The 16,998-nt window shown below is 41.4% G+C and overlaps 3 protein-coding genes across 5 annotated transcripts; 1 reads left to right on the top strand and 2 right to left on the bottom strand.

Annotated features, from left to right (window-relative positions):
• Positions 1–1,106: 1,106 nt before the first annotated feature.
• Positions 1,107–8,456, bottom strand: faf2 (Fas associated factor family member 2). 3 transcript variants are annotated; one of them, XM_086223137.1, is made up of 11 exons: positions 8,399–8,456; positions 7,301–7,369; positions 7,042–7,176; positions 6,624–6,700; positions 6,400–6,538; positions 5,119–5,204; positions 4,832–4,923; positions 4,480–4,657; positions 2,411–2,582; positions 2,184–2,327; positions 1,107–2,093 (listed from the first exon to the last, which is right to left on the bottom strand). In XM_086223137.1, the coding sequence occupies exons 2-11, from the start codon at positions 7,346–7,348 to the stop codon at positions 1,911–1,913; spliced, it is 1,254 nt and encodes a 417-aa protein (XP_086079263.1). In that variant the 5' UTR covers positions 7,349–7,369; positions 8,399–8,456; the 3' UTR covers positions 1,107–1,910. The 3 variants fall into 3 exon arrangements, with proteins under 3 accessions (XP_086079263.1, XP_086079262.1, XP_086079265.1); XM_086223136.1 differs by lacking the exon at positions 8,399–8,456 and adding an exon at positions 8,205–8,347; XM_086223139.1 differs by lacking the exon at positions 8,399–8,456 and adding an exon at positions 7,534–7,747.
• Positions 7,969–16,566, top strand: nek12 (NIMA-related kinase 12). Its single transcript, XM_086223143.1, has 3 exons — positions 7,969–8,004; positions 13,280–14,474; positions 15,856–16,566. The coding sequence occupies exons 2-3, from the start codon at positions 13,391–13,393 to the stop codon at positions 16,056–16,058; spliced, it is 1,287 nt and encodes a 428-aa protein (XP_086079269.1). The 5' UTR covers positions 7,969–8,004; positions 13,280–13,390; the 3' UTR covers positions 16,059–16,566.
• pin4 (protein (peptidylprolyl cis/trans isomerase) NIMA-interacting, 4 (parvulin)) lies at positions 8,790–12,545 on the bottom strand. The gene is made up of 4 exons (XM_086223144.1): positions 12,391–12,545; positions 12,138–12,205; positions 10,405–10,524; positions 8,790–9,833 (listed from the first exon to the last, which is right to left on the bottom strand). The coding sequence occupies exons 1-4, from the start codon at positions 12,425–12,427 to the stop codon at positions 9,675–9,677; spliced, it is 384 nt and encodes a 127-aa protein (XP_086079270.1). The 5' UTR covers positions 12,428–12,545; the 3' UTR covers positions 8,790–9,674.
• Positions 16,567–16,998: the final 432 nt, after the last annotated feature.

Below are 16,998 nucleotides of genomic sequence, written 5' to 3'. Positions count from 1 at the left end.
CCAAGAGTGTGTAAAACAGTCATCAAAGCAAATTTCATTCATTTTGTTTACCATATAATTCCATATATGTTCCTTCATAGTTTTGATGCCTTCAGTGAGGATCTACAATGTAAATAGTATGATATAATATATAAATAGATATATGATAAACAAAAAAGTGTGAAATAACTGTAAAAATTGAACTATTACGTGTAGTAATTCATATGAAAATGCAAATTTGCCTTACATCACCGAAAAGTACTTTTTTTTTTTTAATAATCTCATTTGACTTAGGGCTACCGAAGGGTTGATAGGAGCATGAACAACTGAAAAAACTACATTTGGTAGCAAAAAGGGCATTTTCTGTTTTTTTTTTAAATACATTTATTTCTATTAATTCATTTGTTATACATTTATGTATTGCTCCACTTATATATGCATTCCTGTACCCATATGTTAATAAGGTAGGCAGTCCTTCAGTATATTATTTATATAATAAATGAAGAAACAAATATAACACAATTTCAAATTACATGTTGAAATACATGAAGAAGCAGAAGTAGCCCTTTCATCATCAAAATGTATATTTGACTCATTTCTGCGTTTGTTTCGATCAGCTTGTTTTTGGATTTGTTCTCTCTCAAATGATCCCCGTTCTCAGACTTCATTTCTCAGATGTCCTCTTTGAACCAGAGCACAACCACAGGGACATCATCAAGGTGAACTCAACTAAACCTGTTATACACCATTTAAAAAGCCATTTTTTTGCCATGTTAAACAAATATTTAATTAAATTATTTAATTACAGTCCCCCGCCCCCCCTCCCACCCCCACCCCACGTTAAACAAGACAGTCCCAAAGCTCGTTGGTCTGATGTGTCTCGTGACCAACAGGCAAACGTCACAGATTCCTCATTTTTAAAATGTTTTTAATTTATAATTGGGAAATTACATCTTTACAAGAGCCCATTTGGTTGTTACAGGCAAAACAGGCATAAGAGTAACCACAGGTACACTCGAGGCAGAGTCTCACCACGCTACAGCTCTGGCCTCCTCAACCTTCATCAGCTCCAGACAATCTGCTTTACATCGTCAACCTGCGTTTGGTCATTTTATGACAGATGAGTTAAAAAACAAACAAAAAAAAAAACTGTAAATGTCAGGTTTTTAAATATCTTAAGTATGTACAGGTCATGGCTCATTCAAAAAAAACAGGGTTCCCATATTTCCTTTATGTCCAAATCCACAACCCGCTCCCTGAAGTAGTACATTTGCTCTCCACGCCACAGCGCTGAAATCACAGCCTCGCCAATCTGACCGCCTGTGTGTCACTGTGGAGAAAGCACGTGTAAACTTAAGGCAAAAGGAGTGTTGAATTGGGACAAATCTATTGAACAGGAAGTCTTTACAATATAAAACATAGCCAAGGCATGAACACCATCGGAGAAATCCTTGTTTTTCCAAGCTGCATCCCGTGTGTATCAGTGGGTATTAACATAATCTGCCTTCCTCAACTGCTCACACATTAATCTGGGATATGGTTCTGGTTGACCACGAAGCTAAGCTACTGTTTCAGTACATTTTAGTAGATGAGTCATCCACCGCTGCAACATTTAGAGGTGAGATCATAAAAGAATTAACTGGCAGCTACAAAACATAAATGTCTTTGTTCACATGGATACAAAGATGAGTTCAAAGAGCGACTTCAAGAAATATTTATTTAATAAAATTCAAGACTTTCCAGGCTATTGGGAACCCTGTAAACACAACCAAACATTGACTGGATGCAGGGTGCTTTCTTTTTTTCCAGGTTCTCTCAATGACGCCTTGTGCATGATGGCCATTTAACAAAAGAAAAAAAAAAAAAAAGAGGGGAAAATGGGTGGGCATCGGAGGAAAGTGTGTTCCCACATAGACGAGGTATGTCATCTTTTAATCGTCCGTAAGATCCTGAACAAAAAGGACCTCGGAGCGGCTGAGTCCTGCCTCCTTCAGTGTGGGGGGGTTAGGCTGCTCTTCAGTCGGAAGGCAGGGAAGGACTCGGCGAGGGAAGTTTGTAACTATCTGAAACTTCTCCGGACTTTCTTTCAAAGAGAAGAGGAAGTCGTATATTACCTGTGAGAGAAACACGAGGTGGGTAAATGGATGGAAAAGGCAGGAGGAAACCACAAGAAAAGAAACAATTGTCACGAATGCGACGCTCACCGTCAGAGACTGGCCAAAGTGGAATCGTCTCTCTACTCGTGTGTCATTAGGCAGCTTAAACACTATTTTGACACTCTCTGGATCATCTGCCGGTGGCTCTGGGGGAAGACATTCTGACTTCCTCTCCTTCTCTTCTTCGAGCGTCTGGAGTGACGAAATAAAAAACAACATTCGTTAGGATCTCCACATGTGAAAAGGCAAGACTGACTCTGACAATGTGGACTCACTCGTCTTCGTCTCTCCTCGGCTAGAGCGCTCTGTCGAACCTTCTCCTCCTCTTGCCTCCGCTGCTCCTGCTCCTCTCTCTTCTTGCGGTCCTTCTCCTGGTCGGCGCGGAGGGAGGCCAGGTACGCCTCATCCTGCTGCTGCCTCAGCACTTGGGTCTGGCTCCTCTCCTCCCTGAACCAAAACAAATCCTCTCTCAGGACACACATCAAACCAATGCAGTGGGATCAAGAAGGTGGAAATGAGCCCACTCTGCTGCACCTATCAACTCTTTTTCATTGTAAACACTTCATCTGATCAACGCTGTTGATGCATCAAAGGGAAATTTGACATTTTTATTTGACACACAGAAATGTGGGCTGCCACCTGGTGGACTATCGGGGTACAGCAGGCGGGTAAGGTCTACAGATTGTTTCTTGTAGAGGTCATTAAATAATTAGGATTAATATATTGTAACAATTAAAGAATCATTTCATTTCTAATATTTGTTGCTAAAAAAAAACCCACACTTTTAATGTGGACTGCTGTTGCACACATTTTCATATTTTCAACAGCAAACGGCAAAAAAGAAGCTATTTGCCGCTTCTGCAAAGATTAAGTGTAGCTGAACATCTGTCAGTCAATATATGTAGCACAACGAATAAAACTGGCATCAGTACACGTTTTAAATTGAGAAGGCAAAGAAAAAAAAGAGGAAGCTCTACACTCCAAAGGTTTGGATTGCCGGTATCTGTTTTGGAGAAATGGAACTTATTTCCTCAAGGCATTACTGAGATGGCATTGCATCATGGCATGAAGTGTTTCATGATGTCACATCGATGATAACCTTTGGCTTTAAAATGTTTTCAGGATTAGCCAGCGGTGTGAGGCTTGCAGTGAAAAGTATTGTTGGAGCAGTCACAGTGACCTTTGACCAACAATCGGTTCATCGGGTGTTTCTCAAATGATGACATCTCCAGGCACATCTGTTCCTGGATGGACGGAAGTCTGTGGCTCCATTATCTCCACAGGCCCAGGTTAAATGTGACGTTTATGTCACTGATGTTACAGTGCCAAGTCTCAAATTTGAGGTTTAGCGGGTCAGCTGACAGCCCCTTCTGCTGGATAAAGATGCCAGACTCTTAACTTAAAGGGTTACATATTTCATGGGTTGAAGACAGCAGCAATGTAAGGAGCTTCCAGCCCTGTCACAGAGGAAGTGGGAGTAAAGCCTCATTTCCACATACACACAACTGGTGTTGGTAATGTCCTACAGTAACACAGAATGTGATTGGCGGGAGGTGAGGGGCTCATTTTGTATTTTTTGGACGTCGAGACGAGCAAAACATCGTCATGGAACACGAGCTGTACAGAAGACAGTCGGCTGTTAGCTCACCCTCTGAGCTAAGTTAGCTTGCTTTTGCAAGCACACTGTCAAATGTTCTTTCTGAAATAAATTTGGGGCAAAAACTGAGCCAAACACAAACTGGAGGTGGGGCTTGATGAGCACATGACGGAAGTTCTCAGGGACCAAGGTTCACGCATGTATGTTGATATGAGGTGTAACGATTCTTCTGCTCCATCAATGTGTCGATTTATATTCCTGTGATGCAACTACATCGATCTGTGCTCGGCAAGTTGGCCTTCTGGACGACATATCGATCTAACATCGTTTTAAAATGTAATCGATCGATGGTATTGACACTCGAAAATAACACTACATTTGATACTACATTTAAGCACGGCAGAATTTATAGAAATGTGTTTTTCAGTACTTTTAATGATAAGGATGTTAAACGTTGAGCGATTCGGCCTACCTGGCAGCGACATCATCGCCACACGCCAGCAGCAGCGCGAAATTTCAAAGCAACAAAACGTAGCATGGCGGATGATAGAGGAGAAGCCAGAGAGCCAGAAATGATCAAGCCACAATTGCTGTTTTGTCCAATGCAAAACAAAACCCATTCAAATGAATCGTTGCGCCTCTTGGTGTAACTCATCGACGCTTTCAATGATCAGGAACTTGACTCACGTGACTTGACATGATAAGTGACAGACATATGTGACATCCATCAGCACAGTGCGTCAGTACCGTTCAAGGCGCTCCGACATCAGATATGTTTGGTTGGCATCCATGATGAAGATGAGCTGATTGATCAAGTCCTCTGGCTGAATGAGACCCTCCAGCCTTCCCACCACCGTCATCTTGCGGTCCTTCAGCATGATCATGGCCAGAAATGGGTAGGTGTTCTCCCGCAATGCTTGGGACACTGAATCACACCCAAAAATGATTTGGTGTCATCAGAGGGTCAGTTCACATCAAACACCACGTATCTCGCTTGGCTACCACATAAATAGCTTCTGTTACATTTTTCAGGGCGCCCAAGGGCATCAAAACATTTCCTCTCGACTGGTGACTTAAAAAAGAATCGGTATATACATACCTCTGTAGCCCTCAGGCTTGCTGGTTGAGCATGCCCAGAAGAGCATTCGTGTGTTGAGGAAGGTTATGACCTCTTCTGTACATAACGTGGAGCTACACAATTCAAGATTGACAACATAAAGGACATCAGTGAAGAAAGTACAACCTTTCATGTGTTACGGTCTATAAATACACTCAGAATAAGTTTTGCAACAAGCAAGCAGACAGTGCTCTACCAATGGCAGCAGCAGCAACAACAACAACAGGCACCATGTCACTGATTGTCACGCATGTGTTCAACTACCATACCGGCAAAACTCGTCAGTGTCTTGATGATCCTCCCCATGAAGGTACACTAATAGGTAGCGGAGCTCCCGTTTGGCATCATTCAGTGCCTGTGTGGACATCAGTAAACGTATTGCAGGGTTCATTTCTTGACATTTGGGGAATGACATTTATTGGCTTTCTGGCAGAGAGTTAGATGAGACGAATCGCTACCCTCCTCATATGACATAAGAGCCAAATAACTTCATGTTTGAGCACCAAGGCTGAAAAAAAGCAACCGACAGTGTGGTCATGGGGGTTTTATCAGTGACACACACGAAACTGCGAACACATCATTCCTCGGTCGCCTCCACTTTACCAAGTAATGCGTGGGAAAAAGTCCTTCAGTTGGAAAACTAATCAGTTTGCAGATGCACTGTGATTCTTAATTGAACGACTAAATGCGGCAATGCATGTAGCAAAAAAAAGCAAACTGATCTAGTTTTATTCAAAGGGATGAAAATGCAACCCTCTTGATTGTATGAGTTTGACTTAACTGAAAGTTTAGGGAATAAAATAAGCAGCGAGTCTAATTTATCCAACCACCATATATAAATCTGAGTTATTTTCAACGGCCTTGCCAGTATCAAACTATTAGGAAGCCAACAAAAGCTGCCTGTTCTGTATGTCTCCAAATAGATTGACCTTATTTTCTGTATTTTAAATATATTATCAAAACATGTAAATGTCAAATGACTGACATAAGAACTTGGATTTATGAAAACCTTCTTCCGCAATCAGACACTTCAGATAACAAAATATAAATTCAGAAAAATGACATGGGGAAATACAAGCTCTTATGAGCCCGCGCTTAGATGCTCTGAGACTCTTGATGCCACATGAACATAACGCGGGTTTTATGTAAAACAAAACAACACAGCGGTCTTTGCTTTTCTTAACTTAATTTTCAACAAAGCCAATGTGCTTTTCAGTTACAGGCAGGAAAATCCCTGAGATGGTTTTGGAGTGATCTCAGCAAGCTGTTTCCATCGTTCTTGGGCTTCACCTATGCTAACTGTCCTGCTAGCTGTCACTGAAGGTTCTCAGTCTCAGGTATTTCTTAAGTGCTGTGTGGACTGTTTCAATCGACGACGACACAGCACTTAAGAGGTCCTGCTAGCTGCAGCAATGAATTTCCAAAACCCGATATGACCAAGTTCTCAGCGAACTCCTCACAAGAAAGGAAATTTAAGTTTGTACTAAAATTAATTCATTTAAGAGAGAAGAAAGGATGTTTTTCTACCACAGCAATAACTCTGAACTCACCTGGCTGTATGTTCCCTGGTAAAATACAGGGTGTGACTGGCCGTACTTCTCCTCAAAATTGTGAATGAAGGTGACGACATCTCCAACCGGGTCCGTCACACGACCACGAGGATCTGGCCTGATGAACCGCAGGGCAAACCTGGAAGCAAAAGGTACGAGTGTTATCAAAAAAACACCTTCCTATAACTGGCAGTTCCCAGAGCACATCAACGTGGTTGAATTACCTGAATATGTCCAGAAGTGTGTAATACGTAAATCTGAAAGGTAGCATTATCAAGTAGTAACTCCATCCTAGTAAACCCTGAAATAAATAACCAAAATAGTCAATCATCATTGATAAAGAGGGCAAAAACAAGCATCAACAAAATCTAGTAAAATTATGGGGGGGGGGGGGATTTTACTTAATTATCTTGTTAAAACAAGAATTCTACCAACACTGGAACATTTTTTGCAGACTAATAAAATAATCAGCATAACCACTCAAGTGTCATTTTACTTCACAGCTGTTCTATCTATACCCATGGCAACACCAGGTGTGAGTTAGTAGTAGTGCTAACAGGTTTTGGTCCAATCAGAAGCTGTTTGCAAACCTCAAAGGCAGCGATATGATTCCAAAGCATGTCTCAAAGTCTGCAGACCTACCCTGGGTTGTGGCCTTGAGACGATGTAACTATATACTCTATGGTCTGCTGTATTGACCTGTAGTGGTCTGGATGGTGGAGGGTTAAACACACTGGGCACTCCTTCCTGCTCATTCAGTCTGTCTTGTACAGCTGCCTGAAGCACAAATTTGAGGTCATCAGACATAAAAAAAATACAATGACCGCGCAACAGCGCGATTCAGTAGACAGAGATACAGGCTGTTCAAAAGTGTTGAGAAATAAAACAAGCCCACTGTTACCTCTATGTTCCAATTATGCTGCTCTAATGTTCGGCGACATTGGTCCATTGATTCCAAACCAGTAAGGTCCTGTTATATAATGAGAAGAAATAAGACTGGGGAAAATAAAGCTTTCCCATTAACACGTTACTATCACTGTTATCCGTGGTGAGTGTGTCGTTAGCATACGAGCTACCACATTACTCCGTTGAAGGGCTCTTCAAAAGAGAAGCAAGAAGCAACTAAATAGTTACCAGGAGCCGAATTTAGTTACAAGGTTTTAAACATCAGCCAGCACACGGAAAAATTGTGAAATATCGAGCAGGACGAGGTTGAGCGTTAGCCGAGTGCTTTCTCCACTTCATTAAGTGATTTCTGACGGTCACTATCTGTCAGCATGGGAAACTGCAGCAGGCTACAGGCGTAAAAGGAATACGTCAATCACTCTCACTGTCGTAAACACAAAAAAGCAAGTAATCGTTTCTTGTGTAGAAACTTCAGTGACAGGTCGATCGTGACTGCTGCTGGGCTAACATTCACTCAGCGACTGACAATCTGACGGTTGCTATGTGCAAGTGGCTTGAAGTCAACAATCGCATTTACATTCAATCACTAGTAATGTATGTTAATAGATTATGATCATATCTGCGTCTTAGATTTACATTCAGCTCGTGGTGAACTACTTAAACCCGCCCATGGCCCTTAAAAGTCAGCTAACTTGTTAGGTAGGTTAGCTAGTGTTAGCCATCTCTGCTAACGTTAGCGCTGACTCAAGTTGACGGTTAACGTTATCGAAGTTGGCTGTGCAAAAAGCGTTTTATCACTCACGATTCCGGCTACGAACGCCCACTCAGTGTCAACGATAACGTATTTACATACGAGTTTTCAAGCGGACCCATATTGATGGCGAATAAACGCTGTCTACCTGAAATTGAAGGAGTTTTTCGGTCTGCGCCTGAGATAATTCTGGTTCCTCTGGCGCCGCCATCTTACTTCGCCAATCATCTAACAAGGCGTAACAACGTCAACTACTTTCCTGGAGCTGGATGTGCTGTCCCAACCTCTGAGGCCTACAGCCATCTAGTGGTCTGGATGTGATCCCACACCACAGCCACTCACCTGTTCAACCACTCAACAAGCTGACAGGCAGCCATCACGACCGTTCTTAGCTATCGTACATGTTCCACGTTTTGTTTTTGTTGTTCTTTTTTGTAACCATGTAAATGGAGGATTACAGTCATTCTAAATGGGTGCCACGTGCTGTATTACATGAATATCACATGCATTATTTACAATGTGTCCAATAGGCAGTGTTCAAAAGCAACGTGGTGCAGGTCCGTGAATGTTTGTGTGAAAATTAAGGTGACTGATCCCCATTTCAATCCCAAATAAACTACACGAGAGCCACAAAACAATTTACCAATTAGTCATCTTTTAGTATCATCTCATAATTTCAATTAGTTTCATTTTAAATCAATAAAAAAAATGGCAGCAAATGAACCACCGACCCTGAGAATTTGCTCACCTGGTGTTTTGTTGTATCTTATTGAATTTCCTCCTTCCAGAGACATACAATGCATCATGTGAAACCATGGTCTAATGTGACTGTTATTTAGCAAATGCGGTCTCTAGTCCAATTCTCTTCCAGGGGTCATTAGAAATACAAATTTCTGAAATTTAATTGATGGACCAATCTAAATTTAAAGAAGGGCAAACAAAAATTCAAAAACATCTTTGAACAGCTGTCTCATACATAGAAATCATCACGCCAGCGAAAATATTTATTTACCCGGAACTTTCAAAACCAACATCCTCGAAGAGAAGTTTTCATGTACAGTCTAACAAGTACAGATACTTTAAAGGCAGGGCGCCCCATTTGACTCACACGCACTTGTTTTGATGTGTTGCTGGAACTGCAGGCTCGAGGTTGCCTTCATTCCATTGTTGTCTCGGTGATAACGCACAAACAGGGTTGTGTCGAATGCTGAAGAAAGCAAGTTGCTGATGGGTTATTTCCAAGTTTATTTGAATTTGAGAGGTGATAGGAAGTGAGTACTGAGATGATGTATGACTGCGATGACAGGAATGACGTTCTGAGACATCATTTAGGTGGCTGCATTGTCACTGACACCATCCAATCACAATGCTTCATTGGACCACTTGACCCTTAGCATCCCAGAGCTACCCAGTGGCTGACTGAGTGACCATTATAACCATCTGGCTCTGAACTCAGGACAAAGACAAAGCTGACAGAATCATTTTGTTTTCTTAATTGTAAACATTTAGCAAAATTTAAAGCAAACATGAGGGAGTAAAAACCAGTAAATCATCTTCACAATATAGTACAGTGTAGAACCTGACTGTCCGCAATTACATGTTCTGAGCCACCCCCTCTTTACTTTTTCCCCTCCACCATAATGATGTGGTACCCAAATTTGGTCTTGACAGGAGGGTCTGTGTAGACAGGTTTATCCATGGAACTGATAGGTAAGGCAAAAGCAGCATCCTGGAAAGGTCCCACCATGGATCCTCTCGTCATCCACCCCAGGTCTCCCTGTTGTGTACCAAGCACATTATATTGGAACCATGCACGGAAAAAAAGGAGGGGACAGGACGGCACAACACTACATACTGGTCACCACCGGTATCGCCTGATATGACTTGATTTTTAATGTACGGATATTGATCAGATGCGGAAAACGGACAATAAATCCATAAATTTGAGGTATGTTTTTCAGCATGTTCAAAACGTGAATATAATATACAGGTAATATCATCACCTGTAAAATACTTTATCTACTACCAGCCAAATCAACTAACGACTAAAAGCATTTCTCCTGAATTGAAAGGCCTCAGAAAGAAAACATGTTCTCACAACCAGCATTAATATCACCTCCACCTCTTGACAAACACTGCTCTCCTTTGTCTGAGGTACTGGGGAAGAGAATATCTCCAACCCAGACTGTCAAGCGCATTTATTACAAAAATGTACCAATCACGACCATAGCTTTTATTTAGAAGCATGACAACCAGAGGTTAAATTACATTTTAATACCATGGGATAGTTTGAATCAAGCAGCTAACGCAGAGATGAACTAGAAAAATGATTGTGTTTATGTTCTTACTCCTTGTCTTGCTTTGTCCTCACTGAACTGTGAGGCTACTTCACTGAAACGAACTCCAGCCTTCAGTTTCTCCATCGCCTCCATGCACTTTCCATGTTTTTCACAGAGGATGTGTCGAACCTGGGAAAAATGCACGTCATAGGCCAGTTAGAATCGTAAGAATTAGTGATGGATTGGACAGCAAATATAAAGTGTATGGGATCATTGTAAATTTTATGCAGAATAAAAGCTGATAAAGAATTCACAACAGCGAACCATGAGTGAATACAGGGTCTGAATGTTATCGGATCACCAAAAGAATTTTGTTGGAATTCCCTCTAATTGCTTGTTGAAAAATGTCATGTTTTATACACTTCCTGGCCAATTTTTTTTTTTTTTTAAATTACCACCCGGCTTTAATTAAACAAATCAGTACGAGCCTCCTATTGGATAATTATTACATGGGCGATTGTCTTTCCGCTGGCAAGTTATTTGACCCCAACTGATGCAATGAGTAGCCTCTTATTTCTTGAACAACCATGTCGAAAGACACATCTGTGGTTGTGGAAAAGATGTTTGTCTGTTTAAGAAGGGTCCAATGAATGGCATGATTCAAGCAGAGAAAACATCGAAGGAGTTTGCAGAAACTATTAAAATTGGGTTAAGAACAGTCCAAGGCATTATTAAAAATTGGAAGGACAGTGGGTAACCATCAGCTTCACGCAAGAAATGTGGTCGAAAAAAAATCCTGATTTATCGTGATCAGACCCTAACCTCACTTAAACGTTTGGTGAAATCAAATCCAAGAAAAATAACAGTAGAACTCAGAGCTATGTTTCATAGTGAAAGTGAGAGCATTTCCACACGCACAATACCAAGGAAACTCAAGGGACTGGGACAGAACAGCTGTGAAGCCTTAAGAAAACCACTAATCAGTGAGGCTCACCGGGTTGCTGCAGTCGGTCAGCATTATTATGTGCCCAAAAAAAATGAGGTCAGCTACCTGAATATACTGAATGACCAGGTTATTCCATCCATGGATTTTTTCTTCCCTGATGGCACGGGCATATTCCAAGATGGCAATGCCAGGATTCATTGGGCTCAAATTGTGAAAGAGTGGTTCAGGAAGGATGATACATCCTTTTCACACAGATTGGCCACCACAGAGTCCAGACCTTAACCCCACTGAGACTCTTTGGGATGTGCTGGAGAAGGCTTTGCGCAGTGGTCAGACTCTCCCATCATCAGTACAGGATAGAAGCTAGAGAAGCTTATTGAAACAATGCCACAGCAAATGCATGCCATAATGAAAGCTAAAGGTGATCCCACTAAATATCAACGTATGACCCTTTTTTGGGGGGCCAGGTAGCATATGATAGCCCAACAGACCAGTTAGAATGTTATCATTGTTTAATCTCTGTCTTTCAAAGGGATTTACTTGTTATTTTTAAATCAGTAATGAACCTCTGTTCTAGGGATTCACCATGGTCATATATAGCATTTATGTGACGGACTTTTAAGGTCGTTTCATAAACTGTGTATGACTGAATTTGTGCTCATTCGTGATAAAGGGCTGGGACAGTTGTTTCGGTTTAGGGGCACTAAATACACAATCGAACGTAATCATTAACAAACTTTCATTATAAATATTAGCATGGGCCCAGAATTTATATACACTGAGATTCTTTTCTCATCGACTCCTCCACTGAGTCACCTGTGGTAATGTTCGCGTTACAAGGAACGGCGGACGTTACCTTCACCGCAGTGCCTCCTTTGGGTGCTTTCTCCTTCTTTTCAGCGTCTGCACTCCCTGAAGCAGCTCCTACAAATGAAAGCCGTTTGGCACCGATGGGACAATACAAGTCAGGCCAATAATTATCACACGAACACTAAGTTTACTCCAACATATTGAGTGCTTGTCGTAGGGGGAGCTGTGTGCGAACTCTACTAGCTATCTTTCGGGCACACGAGATCAAATTGACAGTGTTATATTTCTTGACCACTAACCTTTTCCACCCTTGCCTCCTTTTCCCTTGGGTGGCATTTTAGATTAATTTTGACAGGAAATTAAATTAATATAAAATTGCTTAACGGCGAAAACTCTTGCTCATGCTGTGTTTTGGTAGGAATGCGCAAAAACCTGCGCAGAGAGCAGAAATGTTTCTTCTTCTTGAGCAACAATAACACTTTAAAATCAGCTGGCCTCCACACTGCCTCCTAGTGTACAAAAGTCTAACAAATAGATAATCTTTTACTGGAATTCCCTCTGCGGCCTTTTTCTTTTCAGCACCATTCATGAACAGATTTATATATTTTTTCACACAGAACACCATATCAACATTTCATAACTGGTAAATATAGGTGTAATTGATCAAACTAATCAAGGTTCTGTTCCAGTAAACGTGTTATTCCAGTTACAGTTAAACCAGTGCCCTTTCCCTCCTAAATGGAACAGAGCCGTAATTAATATGTTTAAATATTACACCTGTTTTTACCCCACGCTTGCATAAGCCACTGACATCATTTTTTTATCAGTAACCCACCAACTACTGTTTGTAAAACGGATTAATGTGACAAGACTTTCTATTTTTTCAACTACAGCCAGAGCGAGCAGACATTACGATAATGTCAAATTAAAATGTTGCAGAAAATACGTATAACTTGATTGGAATATGCACCTTCGGACACTGAAACTGTCGGGCGAAGCATACAAATTAAAACAACATCCTATAGGTCATGGTTAGGTTACAATTTTGGATACCTTCAGGCTTCAGTTAATAACATATATATATATATATATATATATATATATATATATATATATATATATATATATATATATATATATAATCTCTACGGCTGACTGACTGACTTTTTTTTCCCTCTGCATTTTCAGAGCGCGTAAACAAGACGGTTACTATGGCAACGCGACTAAACAGAGAGTTAGCATGCTGACATACAGTTTGTGTTGGACAACGATTACAGCTCCATTCTTCGGCTCCGAACAATGGAGAAGTACGAGAAAGTGCTGTGTTTGGGCAGGGGGGCTGCCGCAGACGTCTTCCTGATGAGACACGTCGAGCTCGGCTGCCTCCACGCGGTGAAGAGGATCCACCTGGAGCACAGAAAGACAACCAGGAGTCTTCTTCAAGAGGCGGAAATCATCAGGAAGCTGAAGCACCGTCACATAGTGGAATGCAGCGATGCTATTCTCAACTCTGATGATGGCTTCCTTTATATAGTGATGAACTACTGCGATGGCGGGACTCTAGATGACAAAATTAAAGCGAGGAAACACGAGGACTTTTTCACGGAGGGTGATGTTATGAGGTGGTTTGTCCAGGTCACTGTGGCTGTGTGTTATATACACGAAGCTAAAATACTTCATAGAGACATAAAACCCTCAAATGTACTTCTAACAAAGCAAGGTGTGGTGAAATTAGGGGATTTTGGGATATCCAGAGTCATGACAAGCACAGCCGATCTGGCTTCCACCTGTGTTGGCACACCCAGCTACCTGAGTCCTGAGCTTTGTCAGGACATCCCATACAGCTCGAAGTCTGACGTCTGGGCTCTTGGCTGTCTGCTCTATGAGACGTGTGCACTCACACCTCCATTTGCAGCTTCAAACCTCCTGAGTCTGTTCTGCAAGATCATCCGAGGGGAGTATGATCCCCTTCCTCATATTTACTCCAACCACATCTCCTCCTTGATTCAGAAGATGCTTTGCCTTCAACCTGAAAACAGACCAAGTGCAGCCTGTATATACAACACTACCTACGTGCAAGATCAGCTACAGTATATCCAATTCACTGCTACTGAGAAACAGAGTGACGGCGCTGGACGTGATGAACAGATCTTTCACGGGCCTCCTGCCCTCAGTTCATCTCACCTGTGGGAAGAGAGAGAGCACAGTGTGGAGGCTCGTTTGAGTGATGCAGAAGACAAAGCTTCTGTAACTGCTGGAGGACTGAGCCACTGCGAACACCACTACCCTGAGGACTTTGAGGAAGATGAAACTTTGTCTTCTCCCGAGGAGCAAAGCGAGCAATCTGATTCTACAAGGAGAAGCGATTCTGCTGAGTCTATCGGTAATATAGAGGCCACAGAAGAAGTTTACCTCCAAGGGTTTCTGGATCAACTCACAGAAAGCTTTTATTGCCAGAAATCCTTCAGGGCAAACTTCTCCTTTGTGTCAGGAAACATAAAAGCTTCAAATTCTCCCTTAATATCCCACACAACAACAAGTGCAGAAGTATTATCAGCAAACTCTTTTGAAAAACCAAAAGCCCATTATTTGATTATTGTTGCAGATGCACTGTTGCATCAAGCACATAATGTGGACACTTAATTAGCAGTGACCTAATAAGTCACTGCCGTTGCCTGTTCGGTGAATTCGACAAAGCGTGCTGGGCATCAGCAGAGGGTGGGTGTTAAGTCTTACCAAATGTATGTTACCACAGCGTTGCTGCTTGATGTAGCTCCAGTCTTTAGTAGCCTCGGTAGTAACTTTGACCAGTAGACTGCTCCAATATGTGTTGACACGTCAGCCACGGTAAAAAAAAAAAAAAACAGTTTACTTTCCGGGGGGAAGCACATCTGGCCTCAATATGTCACCCACCAAACAAACGTGCCCCACATCATAAACCAGACACCCCTGGGTCAACCGCAGGAGTAGGTTTATCCAGGTATCTAATATCTCAATCTGAATCTAGTAACTACAGCGGATTAATGTAGTGGAGAAAATATTATCTGAGTCTTGAAATGTGGAGTTTAAGCAACGTTCGCCCCGCCCTCATTCCCATGATTGGCCTTTCATGGACTTACCACGAATAAACCATATTGGCGTTTGTTTTCTGATATGCGCTGATGTTAAAAAACTCTTTTTTTTTTTACAGCACATAAAATGCGGAAAAACAATGCCTAATGATTTTAAAATTTTAAAATGGTGTCATGTAATGTGTCCAGCAGGAAGCACTCCGGCAACTTGTTTGTTTCACTATTTTAATTTGGTAATCGACGATGATGTACACTTTATTTTTTGATAAAGTTTTTTGTTTAAGAAATTAGGCTTCTGAGTAGCTTTGCACAGTCTTATCAGTACAGAATTGTTGCACTATGAACGTAGAAAGGGTCAATTTTAAGAAAAATGTAACATCCCATATCTGTCACACCCAAATTCCCACCACCTTGTGGTTGTGCTGGGCAGGTTCAAGGTCTGAACGTGAAACTGGGTGAAAAGGGTCAGAGCGCTTCTGCAGGGGAGAACCTACCCTGAATAGAGGTTTTAAAAAAGTATCATTGCGTGGAAATACTACGAGCACCTGAAAATGTGAGGAATGTAGTTTTTGCCACTTATCCAGTCGTCAGTCCTGATGATTTATACTGACAAGACTTAAATATTACCCGCCAAGCAAAACAAACGAGGATTTAAAATTGTGTCGATTATACAAGCTTCTTTCTCTCTCACAGAGTTCCCCGAAGTCCATGATGACTCAGAACAAGTCGAGTATCCGGATGACTTTGAGGGAGATGAGGAGAAAGATGACGATGAGGAAGTAGCAGACGTGTCTCTTCTTCAGCAGCAGCCAGCTGATGATTCCCTGGATGAGTTTCAGCTCCGTGACGCTGGAGGACTGACCATCACTTTGAAAGCATTGAAGGAAAAGGGATAGGAGTGTCAAATATCCCTGCGGAAGCGGCAACAGGATGTATAATACCAACACCTTCGTTGCTGGTGGATGGAGAGAATGAAACATGGTTCAGCAGTTGTGATGAATGCAGTCACTGGATTTTTTTGTTTTAAAAAAAAACAACAATATTTTACGTGTAAATAATGTTAAACACATCCCTCCAACTTCTATTTATGCCTTATGCATCATTCGTACTCCGCTCAACTTTTTTTTCCTGTCTTAAGTCATACAGTTGAGAGTTTACATGATGTAAAATTGATCTGATCATATTTTCCGTATCGAGTTTTTCTGTCTGCCTCAAATTGACATCAAAGGGATATTGTGCATGTAAACGAGAGCATCTTAGGTGTCACTTGGATTTTCTGATAGAAATGAAAAAAAAAATTCAAATGAAAAAATACATTTGTCATCGAACGAAAGGAAAGAAATACAGCTAAACAGGTGTAAATGAAGAAAATACAAGAATTTTTTTTGAAAGAATATATGTATTGGCATTAAATGATGCTTTTTAATCCTTTCAGTGAAGGCAGTTACATTGTTTTTTTATTCAGATGTCATTCTTCCTGTCAATCTAACATGGGAAAACATTCGCATCCGTCAGAGGTTATAAGTACAGATGTCTAAAAAAAAAAAAAGAAATATGTGTGGAATCTGCGAAATGTAATCCAATACAACGGCACTGCCGTGAATTTATATGTTCCTTAACAATTTGGGGTTTAAGCATTGAGCTAGTTGGTGGTGGTGCTGCGCTGCAGTATTTTGTATCCGTGTACACACTGGGTGGCCAAAATATCAGAGACATCGCTACATGTAATGCAGTCCAGTTCTTTGGACCTAAAAATGTAGCCAGTAACTGTAAATCTGAATACTCGTGATTCAGTTGCCCTGGAAAGAAGATACATATGATTCTATCGGTATTTCC

Source organism: Aulostomus chinensis, chromosome 13, assembly GCF_037954235.1.
Source record: "Aulostomus chinensis isolate RoL2024-O1b breed Wild chromosome 13, RoL_Achi_v1.0, whole genome shotgun sequence".
NCBI classification, from domain to species: Eukaryota; Metazoa; Chordata; class Actinopteri; order Syngnathiformes; family Aulostomidae; genus Aulostomus; species Aulostomus chinensis.
This window is presented reverse-complemented; position numbering and strand designations above follow the sequence as displayed.

Coding starts and splice junctions, on each gene's coding strand:
- nek12 (XM_086223143.1), top strand. CDS start 13,391: ATGGAGAAGTACGAGAAAGTGCTGTGTTTGGGCAGGGGGGCTGCCGCA. Junction 14,475..15,855: donor CGATTCTGCTGAGTCTATCG/GTAATATAGAGG, acceptor TCTCTCTCACAG/AGTTCCCCGAAGTCCATGAT.
- faf2 (XM_086223136.1), bottom strand. CDS start 8,267: ATGGCGGCGCCAGAGGAACCAGAATTATCTCAGGCGCAGACCGAAAAA. Junction 6,539..6,623: donor ACACTTCTGGACATATTCAG/GTAATTCAACCA, acceptor TTTTGCTTCCAG/GTTTGCCCTGCGGTTCATCA. Junction 2,583..4,479: donor ATGTCGGAGCGCCTTGAACG/GTACTGACGCAC, acceptor GTTTTGGTTCAG/GGAGGAGAGGAGCCAGACCC.
- pin4 (XM_086223144.1), bottom strand. CDS start 12,427: ATGCCACCCAAGGGAAAAGGAGGCAAGGGTGGAAAAG. Junction 10,525..12,137: donor AAGGAGGCACTGCGGTGAAG/GTAACGTCCGCC, acceptor CATTTTTCCCAG/GTTCGACACATCCTCTGTGA. Junction 9,834..10,404: donor AGGACAAAGCAAGACAAGGA/GTAAGAACATAA, acceptor GGTACACAACAG/GGAGACCTGGGGTGGATGAC.